The sequence below is a fragment of the Glycine soja genome, chromosome 11, assembly GCF_004193775.1.
Source record: "Glycine soja cultivar W05 chromosome 11, ASM419377v2, whole genome shotgun sequence".
Lineage (NCBI taxonomy): Eukaryota > Viridiplantae > Streptophyta > Magnoliopsida > Fabales > Fabaceae > Glycine > Glycine soja.
The window spans coordinates 16,294,317-16,309,181 of record NC_041012.1 but is presented as its reverse complement, the minus strand read 5'-3'; the positions used below and the strand labels follow the sequence as shown (position 1 = coordinate 16,309,181).

General features: G+C 29.0%; 1 protein-coding gene across 1 annotated transcript; it reads right to left on the bottom strand.

Moving 5' to 3' along the window:
- Positions 1 to 3,459: 3,459 nt before the first annotated feature.
- Positions 3,460 to 4,891, bottom strand: LOC114373691 (dehydration-responsive element-binding protein 1F-like). The gene has a single exon (XM_028331205.1). It carries the CDS (start codon positions 4,731 to 4,733, stop codon positions 4,023 to 4,025), a length of 711 nt encoding a protein of 236 aa, XP_028187006.1. The 5' UTR covers positions 4,734 to 4,891; the 3' UTR covers positions 3,460 to 4,022.
- Positions 4,892 to 14,865: the final 9,974 nt, after the last annotated feature.

Genomic DNA, 14,865 nt, shown 5'->3' with positions numbered 1-14,865 from the left:
GAAAAAAAAGGAGAAGTTGAGGAAGAGAAAGAAGGGGAAACTGAATATTGATAGAGAAGAAAAGAGAAGAAGTTGAGGAAGAGAAACTGGGGGGAAGAGAATCTGGATGGACGCAACAGAAATGGAAGAGAGAGAAGAAAGTTCTGGAATTAAAGAGAATTAAATGGTGAGGTGAAATCCGGCAATTAGAAAATGACATGTGGCTTGTGGTTGTGGAAATAAAGAATTGCAACAGCTGACACAAAGAAGAGAGAAGGGGCCTTGTAAAACACAAACCTTCACAAAAGGATGAAGTCTTCACGTGGCAATGAGCAAAGAAGCATAAAAGAGGGTTTTTTATTGGACAGGTGGCAACACACGGACTGAAGAGCAAAGAAGCATAAAAGAGGGTTTATTATTGGACAGGTGACAACACACAACAATGAGCAAAGAAGCATAAAAGAAGGTTTATAATTGGACAGGTGTAAACATGACAGAGCTCCAGCAGTGGACAGGTATCAACAGGACAGAGAAAAAAGTAGTTAGGGCCTTGTTTGTATAAATAGATAGACAAGTGAAATTCAAAGCCTCAAGAAAAATTTTAAATCTAAAATTTGCAAACAACGTCAAATCAATTAGAAAAACATATAAGTAATTGAAAACCTCCTTTGAATTATATTAAAGTTCAGACCACAAGTCAAGTTCATCAAAGTAGCTAGAACAATGTGAGAAGCATGCAAACTAGGGAGTGAAGAACAATTTTAAAACAGAGAAAGATTCAAAACAATAATTGGAAAACCTAAGTTTACATCGGAGAAAGATTCAAATGGCATTTAATTAAGTAGATGTACATTAATGGGTAACATGTACAGGCAAATACAGGCAATCCCTCATATTTACTTTACAAACGGGTAAAAATACCGTTATGATTAGTTCAGATATTTTTAATATTTAAAAATCAATGCAAATCAAACTATAAACACCCCTGTTACTGAATAATGATAATTTGATTTTTTTTTTTTCCATCCATCAACATCAGATTACAGTGGAAGGGAAAGGTATATATAGTTTGGATATTTGATACTGGGCGGAGACAAAACTGGGGTAGTTATAACGTTGAGAATTTAATAATTGAAAAGATTTTTCTTTTATATTCAGCCACAACGTCCTTCTATTACAATTGGCACACGAGATAAAATTATCTTATTACTTAAATATAATAAACTTTATATTTACTTATTTTATAATAACTATGAAATAAATAAGACTTGTATAAAATACTTTGATCACTAACGTGTATGGTAATTAACTATGGCATTCTCAAAAAAAATAAAAATTAACTATGGCAAAAATTTTGTAGCTAAATATTAATGTGCCGTTTTGCCATGTTTTTCTCGTGCGTGAGCAATATATATACATACAGAGTCACTGTCATCAAAAAGTACTTCTAATTTCTTAAGATATTTTTTAGTAACTTACAAGAGTTTTTCTTTCTTTTTTGTGCTTAGAAAGTTAGAACATGAAGCCTCATCAGACTGATTAAGCTCCAGCCAGTCATATCGTTGACATTGACCATGTCTAATAGAGAAGATGCCATTGCAAGGACTATAGAGTATGAACTATGAAAAGCAGAGTCAAAAGATTCTTTTGACTTAGTAGAATTGTAGATGGAAAAGTTTTGCTTTCCAATTTCCATAGTGGTAGTGAACTTGCAAATAGTTAGGAGTAATTATTAAAAGTATATGTTTGCTTCCGCCGGCCTATACTCAATAGGATGCTCGTTGATTGGAATTTGGAAGCACTAAATAGTACTAATTTTCATGCAATTTTGGTGATTCCACGTGGAAAGAGAAGAGTGACTCGCATTAAAAAAATGTTTTTTTTTCGATACTAAAAAAACACTTAGCTAATTACTTTTTAGTGGGTCCTAATTAATGTGTTTATAAGACTCCAGTTCAAGATCACACTTAATAAATCTCAACGCTTTCACTCACACACTAAGTATTTCATACATCACACGAGTTTATCAATGACATGAAATAATACAAGTTAATGACACATTTAAAATAAGGTTGATTTAATTAATGAATGTGGTTTTTAATTTTATTGATAAATAAAACTAATAAAAAATATATGCATTTGGATTTTCATTTTTGAAAATATTAAAAATTATTTTAATTGATAGGAAATTATTTTATTCTTGTTTTGTTAATATCTTATTTTCTTTAGTATGTTAATGTAATCAATTTTTCTATGATGATGAATAATTATGATTGAACTTCGCAAAAACCTCTTTAAATTTTGTTTCTTTATAACTTTTAGTGCTATTAATTAACAACTACTCAAATGTAACTGAATAAGATAATTAAAATTTTAAACGTCTTACTATAAAAAAATAAAAAATAACTAAAAACATAAAATTAAAATCTTTTTAATTAATTAAAATCAACTTCTATATTTAAACTTGTTTTTATAATTTCTCTTATATAACTTTCGTATGTTAAGACTTAAAGATATATAACTTGATTTTAACTCATGAAAAAAAATTGATTTATTTTCTTTTCTTTTTTATAAGTATTTATATATTATCAAAAAGTTTACCTAAACTGAACCATAAATTTTCAAAACTATCAATAATGTGGATAACCACATAAAAAAATACTAAAGAATTTTGTTTATATTAAATTTGTAATCCAGGTGAAATGATTAGATGCTTTAATTTCTCAGGATCCTCCCTTTGCAGCAATTCATATCATTGAAGAAACACTTTCGTCATCTTTTCTCCACCGGTACGTTCTTTGGTTGTGTCTACCGTAGCAATTTTCTTAAAATTTGTGGCATCAACATTCAACACATTGATGCAACAACCTCACAAACAATCTTTCTTCTTTGTCTCACTCGTCATGACTATAAATGCACTATATATATATATATATATATATATATATATATATATATATATATATATATATATATATATATATATATATATATATATATATATATATATATTCACTCGTCACAGTATTAAGCAAATCTTGAAAAGCAAACAGAACCTGCATCTAATTAAATGCACTATATTTTCAATTCTTGCCATCAAGAACATTGGTAAATTTACAGGAAAATTTCACTTTGAGCCAGTCAAGACCGTACACTGATATATCTTCTCGGCTTCAATCAAACTGCACTGGTTTTACATGTTCCCATATGAAACAAGTTCTAATAAATAATTTGCTGGCACACACAGATACCCTTGTTGCAAGTTCTTAAAAGAGAATAATACAGAATAACGACAAGAGAAAAAATATGCCAGAAAATCACTTATATTTTTTCTGTAATTAATACATACGTGTACACTTTGAATTGATCCTTTTATAGATTAGCTTATTATAGGTCACCCCATCAGCCAAACTAACAAGTTGTTATGGCAAAGTAACTAATTAACTACAAAATCTGAATTACACCACAACAATGCTCAAGTGCAATAACAATAAATAAAGTCGTTTTCTAGGATAACTACTACAGATTTATTGAGTGCATGTGGATTTAATTACAAGTACTGATCTCTTAGGAAAAGAAAGTAAAACTACTGGTAAATAGAAAATAAATTGGTATAAATTATACGGAGGAATAAGCTATATATGGAATTAATCAATGTTGATTTTTTCATATATTAATTTTACTCTTATTTTTTTCTTTTGTTTTCATTACCTTACTAGTACTACTCAGTCACATTTATAACCTTCTTGTTCTTTCTTCCCATTCCTCTCATGGTGCACATTCATACCCAGCCACCACGGGATATAGAAAAGTCTTTTTGATAAATTGGTAAAAAAAGGTTGGGAGAAACTAGCTAGCTAGGCCTAGCAAAAGGGAATAGTTCTCACAATGTGACTAACAGAGATCTATTTGATTACTAATTGAGAGAGGTGATCACATTTTTTAGTGTTTAATTATGTTTCAAATAAGATTGTCTCGGAAGAAAATACCTATAAGGAAACGAGAAAAAAGAAAGTACATACGCAGTAATTATATGGGCAATATTAATTTGTCCACAGAGTAAGGTCTATTACACAACCAATATCGTCCCAATCCATTGCTCTCTTCATAGAAGGAGGGGTAATAAGCAAACCCTCTGCCATACTATCCAACAAACCTGGCATATTGTACACTGCCTCCTCATCAAAGAACATTGTTTCTGACTCATCGTCGTGCATGCCAATGTTCAAACAAGTGTCTTCAGCATTCCCATTTTCACCAAAATTAGAATTGTTATGAGAGGAAGAAAAGGCTGTGTTTGGTATGAAAGCTTCAATAGAAGCAGCTTTTGCTGCTTCTCTTATATCTACAGCAGAGTGTGACTTTGCAAGTGGAAGAAGCGAAACTGAATCGGGGAAATTGAACTTCGCTGAGGTGCCACTAAGTGCCAAGACAGCCACGTCATGTGCCCTAGCTGCCATTTCAGGAGTAGGGTATGTCCCTACCCAAACCCTTGATTTTTTTATTGGTTCCCTTATTTCACACACCCATTTGTTCCCGTTTCTTTGCCGTACACCCCTAAACACTGGGTGGCGTGTCTCCCTAAACTTCTTTCTACCTGCTTTTCTCTTGTGAGATGGATTGGTATTAGTATTTGGTTGTGGATTTGGAGAATCACATAACAGATTAGGGTTTGGTGGTGTGCATGGTGAGACTGAAGAGGAGGATAGTGAAGTGGAATCAGCTGGAGATTCGTTGATGATCTCAAATTCCATAGTTTATAATAAGTAGTTATTTTGTATCTACGTACGAATTGTATAATTGTGTTTTCTGAGAGAGAGATCAAGCGGCCAAGTAGGTGTAGCTAAAGGTGGTTTCTACTTTCTATTTGCTAATTAAGAAAAGTGAGATAGATGATGGGAAAAAGGGGGGTTTGTGTGTGTAAAAAAGGAGATGATTTAAAATGTTTGGGGGTATTGTTGTTTGATTGATATATGTATGGTAAAAGCGACTTGAACAGGAAATTAACACGGAGAAGGAACACGTTCGACACACGAACCTGATGTGAATTTCGGCCATGTGGCTTGAATTGGTTGGTTGGTTTGGTTGTGTTGAAGAAACACGTGGGGCATTAAGTGTAGTGATCGCAATTAATCCATTGTCCATGCGTAGGTTGTGGGGGAAAGAAAGATATATATGAGAAAAGACTAACACTTATTTATTCCTCACAAGTGATTTATTGAGATGTAACATTTGATCTAGTGATTAGTTAGGAAGAAGAGACTCAAGGTTTAAGGGTCAAGAAAGAAAAGAGAGAGATTATATGTTCCATTTTTTCTACAAATATTTTTAAATAAACTACAAGATAACATTTGTTTGATAAAAAAAATGTTACAAGTGATTCTTATAGTGAAAGAGAAAATAAGTGGATGAATATAATTATATATTCCTTAAATGTATTTCGTAAGTCCAATTAATCTCGATAATAGCTATAACATATGGACTAATTAATTTGATTGAAGAAACACATATTGGGTGACTTTAAGCATAATTTCTATCATCAAGGAATTAACATAATTTATTATTTTTAGCAGAAATACACGTATTCTCACGCCTGTGTGTTTACATCTTGTGTTATTATATTTTTTATGTATTAAATTTAATATATATTAATGTATATATGTAGTTATATATATAACATATGTTGAATCTAATTTTATATAATATGTATATGAAAAAAATAAACATTGATATATTGCATAAATTAATTTTATATAATACAAAATGCATTCGACAAATTAATTCTTAGGTATCTGCATTTTTATTGTGTTAAATTATTATTGTAATTGCTATATATGCGAGTGGTTGTACCATGTATTTTTAATAAAAATAAATTAAAATTAATATACATGCCATATTATAAAGTAAAATTTGTAATTTATCTTTAAAAAAATGTAATTTCTCTTACAAGGATGACACGTCAGATTATTTTTAATTTAAAAAATTAAAATTAATATACACGTCATATTATAAATTTAAAAAATATATAATTTCTGTTATAAGGATGACATGTCCCATTAAGAAATAGTATATAATCTAGATAGGTACAAAAGTTTAAAAATAAAAAAAAATAGCAAAAAAAATTGAGAGTTTAATTAACTAATTGGTAGATTTTTAAATCCAAAAATGTTATTACTTAAACTGGGAGAGTATGTAATTAACAAAGGGCGGAATCAGACAAATAAAAATTGATGGAGATTAAAAGTAGTTGAAAAATTATTTTTTCCTTAAAAAAAGAAAAAAAGTATATATAATTAAGAATTCGAGTTGGGATGACCTGAATTCTTTACTTTGTTTTAAAAAATTACAATGTAAATTTGAGTCCCCTCAATTCGAATTTATATTATGAATAACTGTGTTTGTGTTAATAACAAGTAACATAGGTATGTTTACGAATATATTTGTTATTTCTTGTATGTTTGTGTGAAAAAATCTTGAAAACATGCATTTTCTTTAATTTTAAAACGTCAAACTACTAAATATGTTTTTGAGTTTATATATTTCTTACTATTTCACTACTTTCCTGACTTTTTTATTTGTCAATTTTTTGAAGAAGCTGGAAAAATTAACTTACTTGTGACTTGAGATAAGAGAAAAAAACATAGATCAAATTCAACCACAAAGGAAAAGTTTAAAAAAAGAAAGAAAAAAAGAGGGACAGAAGTTTGAAGAAGTGAGATAAGTTCCATGTCATAATGTCATTTCACACCAAAATAAATTAAATTACAATAAGTCAATAATCTAAATTCTATCACAATCCCATATCAATTTTACCTTAAAGCTAGGACCAAGAGGTTGAACCCTTGTCACTTAAGCATCACCTCCACTTGAAGAGAAATTTGAATTGTGATTAGATGAGGGGTTATTTTACTTGGTATGTTATTTGAAATAGAATCTATAAATATAAAATAATTGGAGATAATAAATGGCCAAAGCCACCACCTCCAAATAACTTCACCCTTGTCACTTGTGTCTTCATTGGACATCAATCCCATAGATGATGTTGATCCTGAAAAACTTCCATTGTTGACTATGACTAATAAATTACATTAAAAAATGGGATTCGATTTCACACGTACAATCAAAAATAAAGAAATAAAAAAGTCCACCATAATCTCACCACGATTTTGGCTCCTTCCTCTCTGTCAAATCTCACCTTGCAGGGTCTAGTCAACAGATTATGTGACAAAAGAATACATTTAATTTAATTTAAGAGACTTGGTGATTACTTTTAAAAATATGGATTGTTACTCAAATTCAAGGATAAGGAAGATCTAGGGATAAATGTGTAACAAACTAACACCTGGTTAAATCAGAAGAAGAAAAAATGATTCTCCATCTAAACAAAATCATAAAAATTCAAAGGTTAAAATTTGGGAAAATAAAACATGAAAAAAATAGAGGGGATAGAGATGAAGCAAAATAGAGTGGTTGGTGTAGAAATAAAAGAAAAAAGATATACATTAATATGGAAGATTTCATCTCAATTATAAATGAACCGAAAGAAGATAGTATAAATTAAAGAGAAGTATTCAGTAACAAAAAGAACATGAAGAAGAATAAAAATTTAAGAAAATAAAAGAAAAATTAACCTTATAATTTCGAGCAGCTTCTCAAAATTGTAATTGACTCAAAATACAAAAGATAGATGTTTTGTCATGCAGGGAAGGAAGGTATGTTTACGATGGTTACGACGTACTACAACGTGTTCAGAAGTGTTAAAAAATGCAAAAAAACTACAATATCATGGTTTTTTTTTCTGTAAATACATCTTCTTTCTTTTGCTTTTTTTTCAATTTACATTACTTTACAATTTAATTCTCAATTTACACTACTTAGTATTTTCTTTTTTTCTTTTTGTTTTTTTAATTTAAAATATTATAAAATATAAATATTATATTATATAATTTTTTTAATTGGTTTTAAAATTACTTATTTATTAAATTAAATTTTATAATTTTGTTTTTTAATTTTATTTAAAGAAAATGATATTATTAAATATAATTATTTTGTTTTATTATTTAATTTACTTAACATATTTTTTAGGTGAATATTTTTATTTAAAATCTGAATTTTTTAATATAATTATATTATTAAATATAATTAGTTTGTTTATGTCATTAAATTTAATTAAAAATGAGAAGACTTTTTGTTTAACAATTTATTTATAGAAGAACATTATATTACATTATCAATAAAATACTTAAATAATTACACTTGACTAAGGAAAAACTTAAGATGGAGATATGTTAGGACAATTATTTTTGTTATGACCATGTTGCCGTCAAATTTCACATTTTTTTCTACTTTTCCGTTCATTTTCTTCTTCGTCCATCTTAGTAGGAATGCGAATTGAAACAAGACAACCCTTTGCAATCCTCTTTGTCCTTGCATCAGGATTCAACCTATGAAGCACGGACACTCCAGCCCCTTGTCGTGTCCGGTGTCCGACACGCGTTCGTGTCAGTGTCCGACACCGACACAACACTCGTACTACGTTCTATATTTTGGACATTATAGGTGTCCACGTGTTCGTGTCCATGTCGTGTCTGGTGTCCATGTCGGTGTCGGTGCTTCATAGGACTCAACTGATCTCGTTCATATTCTTGTCACATTGATTCGGGACATGAGGGTTATGGTGAAGATGGTTGTGGTTGAGGAATAAGGTCAGTAACAACATAGAATTATGTAGAATTCAATTGTGGATTCTGAAGAATTATTTCCATTGCACCTTTGAGATAGTCATTGTCTTGTAATTGTGCTGAAATATATGAAATGAAATAGGGACACAAAATAACAATTGAGCAACTTTTTTAGTTGCTCGAGTAGGAAGACGATTGTTAATTTTTTAAATAAATTGTGTAAACGTAATAGAACGACTAACTTAAATAAATATTGAATTCACATATGTGTACACCAATCCACAAATTGAGTCGTCTACAATGTGACCATTGTAGTAAATGATGGTCGAAATTTCTTTAGGTGAAACCATTGTGGTAAAGAAAGGGATAGAGATAATAACAGAAAAGAGAGGAAGAGTTCTCTAGCTAGGTAGTAGTGAGAGTGCTTTGAGACTCATTGTCTTTTCTCTTCTTGGCTTGATTCCTTTTTTATAACTGTTACAGTGGACTTAGGCGGCATGATGCCAAAAAATCTTTCTTATTTATATTTTTTATATCTTTTGGATTTGTTTTACTTTTCTTTTCATATCTGCAAGCCATAGATAAAAAAAAATATCAATTCATATCATTTAAGCAAAAAATAACTGCTAATTAAATATATTTAAAGATATTTTTAATATATTTTTATTATCAAAAATAGCTCATATTTAGCAATTATCATATCTTTTGGATATTTTAATCTTTTATTTTCATATCTGCAAGCCATAAATAATAAAAATATCAATTCTTATCACTTAAGCCAAAAATAACTGTTAAATAAATATTTTTAAAGATATTTTTAATATAGCAATTACTAGTCTTTGAAATTTTATGTCTATTATATAAGATAGATGTATCAATTATTTTTTTGCTTTATTTTTTATTTTATTTTAATACTACTAACTAATTTTATTTTTTTTAATTAAAAAATATCAACAACACATAAATTTAACTACAAAAGTACATACAAAGTAACTAAAAAATTGTGCTCTAATTTTATCTAATTTTTTTTATTTTCCTTTATCTGTATATTTTTATAAAAAAAAATAAAAAAAATTATAAAATTTAATTTAATAAATAAGTAATTTTAAAACCAATTAAAAAATTATATAATATAATATTTATATTTTATAATATTTTAAATTAAAAAATAAAAAGAAGAGAGAAAGTCTGAAGTAATATATATTGAGAATTAAATTATAAAGTAGAGTAAATTTAAAAAAAAAGTAGGAAAAAGAAAGTGTATTTACTAAAAAAAACAAGTATCATAGTCTTCAACATTTTTGTTTCTCTCTCTATTTGTGAAATGCTAATAAACGCAGAAAAAGACTATAAGAAGATTCCTTGTTCTGTTGCAACATCAGGGGATTTAAATTATTAATTTTGAATGGAAACGGCAAGAGGTAGAATCTTGGAAGCCATGGTAGGAGAAGAAATTCTAATTTTTTTTCTTTTGGGTTTTTGTTTTTCTAATGTGGAGATTGATTGGTGAAATGGGGTGACGTAAAAACTGCGAATGGATCGAGAAGGAAAATCGTAGCTGCTTTTGCTTGTGTTTCAAAAATAGGAAAATGCAGTTACAAAATACCAGATGAAAAGTGTGCAGTCATTCAATTATCAAGCATCATTTCAACAAATTATAAGTTAAAAACTTAGACATCACTCGTAGAATGTATAAATTTCTTATTATGACATTTGAGGATAAATATGTCCAAAAAAAAGTGAAGACCAAATGGAAGATATCTTTTTTGTCTATTGTTATATATTATTATTATTATTATTATTATTATTATTAATATATATACTGGACTAATTTCATTAATTTTTCGTTAAGAAATATAACATAATGGTATATATTTACTACAGTCGGTTATTTATTGTTATACCACATTTTAACTGTAGTTTTTTTATCAGTAAAAAAAAGTATAGTTTTCTTTCTCTGGTAGAGATTATAAATTAACAAGAAATATACTTCTAAAGAAGTCTTCTACTTTGACCCACAAAAACTTTTCGTACACAAAGACATGAGGTGTAGCTTTGGACTCACTCGACAGTCGACATTGCATGTGTGCCCAGTAAGACTATGAACAGTAAAAAAAACAGAAACATAAAGCAAGAAAATATCAAGAAACTTAAATAAATTAAGGCTAGTTAACTTTTACTTTCCTATAATTATTATATAGGATTGTTTTATTCAATGCACCCGATGCATATATATTAAGGAGACAGAAAAATAATAAATAAAGAGGAATTATCTTTTTGTTATTAATATCATTATTGTTTAAGTTTTAACAAATTAAAACTTTCTATTTTTGTCTCATAACTTTAATATTCGATAAAAAAAAATCCCTATTTCATGAATTCCATTAAATAACAGAAGATTGATTATCTTTTCTTCCTTAAAAAATATGATCTAATTAATATTTGTAAAGTCCTCCGCGTGGGTCATTAGTCTCAATTCCTTTACTCTCTTTTCTTTTTCTTAATGAAACTAATTGTGTAATCCACGGGAGAAAATTTTGTTCAAGCTAGGTAGATCAAACTTCTTCAATCTCCTTTATTATGCATGCAATAAGTGCACACAGCGTGGGAATGGAATATGGATGTGTGTGTAGAATTCTAACCACTAACCAGTAATGTTTCGTTCGTTCCCATTTTTGCATATCAATTGCTCTCGAAGGTGGACTCTTTCAAAACTGAGATATCATGACACTGGATAAAGTCCATCATTCACACCGCAACTAACAAACTCCGATTTCATGGTAAGTAAGGTTACGTTTTTGGAAACCATAAAGTCCTGATGATGATCAGAATGAGAATTAAAAAGTTGGTGGGTCTCAGTGTCTCATATATACTTCTCCACTATATATTTCTTCCCATCTCACTAGCTATCTCTACCCTTATTTCTTTTATTTTTATTTTATTTCTTATTTATTTATACTCATGCATTTTATTTACATTTATTTTATTTCTCTTCTCTCTACCAAACAGTGCATTAGAAAAAGTAAGAAATGAGTGTGGTTGGTTGTGGCCATAGCTAGCTAGCTTTTTCCTTATTACAGTTCTTGATTTGACTCTGCCAATTATAAAATCTGCGTCTCATATTCAACTAGGAAATTGCTGGATGGTAAAGATAGCTAAGGTAGACGAAGGTAATAAACGGTGTCACAAACTTAGAATTAAATTTAAGATTAAAAAAATAAGATAAGTTTGTGAATTATATAACGAACGGTAAGGTTAAAAGATTAAAAATATAATATTAAATTATTAATTTTTATTTAAAATTTAATACATTAAATAATTTATTAATATGAGGTGGGTGTACAGTAAATTAACAAACACATTAACCCTTCATAACAAAAACTATTCGTAGGTACTTTTCATAACCAATTCCAAAGTATTTTCTTTTTCGGCAAACAAAAACTTTTATATTCATAAGCACAAGTTGTGGCACAATGTCAATACACAGTATATAACCAAAAAGTATACCAACCAGTACATATCCCTCGTGTTCCACACTTTGAAGTTTGTATCCCATACCATCTCTTATAACTATACATGAATCTTATTCTAAACAACATAAATGCATATAATATGATTCCCAAAAGTGCATGTATATATGTTTCGATTAAAGTTTTTACTCTGAAAGCTAACAATTAATTGATGGAGTGACCCACTTTTAAGCTTTATTTTTTCCCACATTTCACGTTCTGTTCTGTTTTAGTTATTTCTCATTGCAAATTTTGGGAATTTTGTTATTTATATGTCTGGTTCATTTTCCATCCACATTTAATTTCTTTATCACTGTGACTTTTAGTAACAACTCACGTACTTATTCTCAAGCCAACGTTCTGATAACGAGTTGGTTGAGCTTTGTGATGGACAAACTCTATAAATAGAATAGAGTGCTCTCAGTTTTATATCACCAAACTCATTTCTTTATTTAGAAAAATACACCATCTGTTAAGAGCAAGTAAGGGTCTGGAAGAATAAAACTGTCTTTAGGTTCGTGTATGCGCCGCTTCGCGCTCGATTTACAATGACGGGAGGTACGCTCGTAATATTTAATTTCCATTGTTTGATCTAAATATATCATTTAAATTGATTTGCATGTTTAGATTAATATCTGTATATTTATTTATCATTTGGTATCAGAGTCATTCTAGTGCTCCTGTTTTGCTTCTATTATGTTTTGTTCAATAGAGAAAAAAGATTAACAGTATATATATATAAGATGAGGTATATGGCACCACCAAAAGCGTAAAAGAAAAGTTGCGTAAACTTTATATATATAATATAATATAATGCAGGAAGAAGTATACGCTTCAATCCAAACAGTTGAACTTTTATATATTAAAATAATATAATAAAGAGGTTGCAGCGTGCTAGTTTTTTTTTAAAAAAAAAAATGCATCCCTCTTTATTGAAAAGGTAAAATTATAAATTTGGTCTCCCGTTTATCTTCGGTTTCGGATCTGGTTCCCTAATAATTTAATTTACAAATTTGGTTCCTCTATTTTATAAAATCGTGCAATATTAATTTCTTAGATCACAACTGGACGTTGACCGTTAACAAGTGATGCTGACAGCCACGTGTCACGTTCTTATTGGATAATGATTGTCACGTGTCATATTCTGATTGGATGTCAACTCCATGAAAGATTAAATGAATTATTGTTTTCATTGACCAATTAGAACATGACACATGACAGTCATCATCTAATAAGAACGTGACACGTGTCAGTCAACATCACTTGTTAACTATCAATATCCAATTGGGACTGGAGGACCAACATTGCACGATTTTACAAAATAGGGAGACCAAATTTGTGAATTAAATTACTGGGAGACAAAATCCGAAATTGGAGACCAAAAATGCAATTTTGCCTATTGAAAACTAAGCTTTTGGTATATTACGTCACTGTGCTTTGAATTATTCATTAAGATTAAAGGATCCTTTAGAAAGCGTAAACTTACGTTAGTGTGCTTAAATTATTTATTAAAATTAATTGTATGTTTATTTTGGTATTTAAACATGTAATATTAAGCTAAATAATTTATGCATATTAAATTTAATGGTTAAGAGTTTATATGTTTCAAATATTGGATAATCATATGCATATAATATTTATTTAATTTTGAAGTTTTGTGTATGATTTATGATTTTATACATGCGAAATTATCTTGAATATTTTATGAAATATTATTTGGTTTATTTACATTATTTAGAATATTATGTAAATATTTAGCTCCTATTAAGATTGAATGTTAAGTGATTAATATAATTTTATTAAATTAGAGAATAGTCACAACATCTTTAATTGAGTAAAATTATATGCTAAATTTATAATCACATTAGAAATATTAATTGTGATTAATCATATGTAATGTGATGAGATCTACCCACAGAAATTTTGTTGTATTTGTATGATTAATTAGGACAAAATATTAGATTATATTTCTTAATTTACCCACAAGAATTAAGGAAAAGAACATGATTTAATAGTTTTATCGTAAAGTTGCATGATGAATCTAATTGAGTAGGACTTTAGCCCATAAGCAAGTTTTGTGTCACTAGATTCATATATTGAGACATGATTTGCATTGGCAAAACATGACATTTGTTTAGTCTCAAATTTTCTTAATGAGCATGTGTGTTTGTTTGTAGTTTCACAATCTATGAATATTTCTTGTGACCTTATATTGAAAGGTGATAATTATAAGGTTTGGAAGGAAAGAATTCTCCTTCATTTAGGCTGAATGGATATTGACTATGCTATAAGGAAGGATGAGCCACCGGCTATTACTGAAACTAACGAACCTAATGTTGTTGACCTTCATGAAAAGTGGGAGAGATCTAATCATCTATCCGTTATGTTCATAAAAACTAACATATTCGCTAATATCCGGGGTTCAGTTGACCAACATGATCAGGTCAGAGATCTGTTGAAAGTCATTGATGAACAGTTTACGACCTTTGAGAAGTCGCTTGCTAGCACACTCATTATGCAATTCTCTTCCATTAAGCTTACTGGAACGTGCTTAAGGGACATAGTGACTGAGTTGAAAACCCTAGAAGTTATCATGTCTGAATCCTTCCTAGTACATTTCATTTTGTGCACCCTACCTCAACAGTATACACCTTTTAAAATCTCCTACAACACACATAAGGATAAATGATCTATTA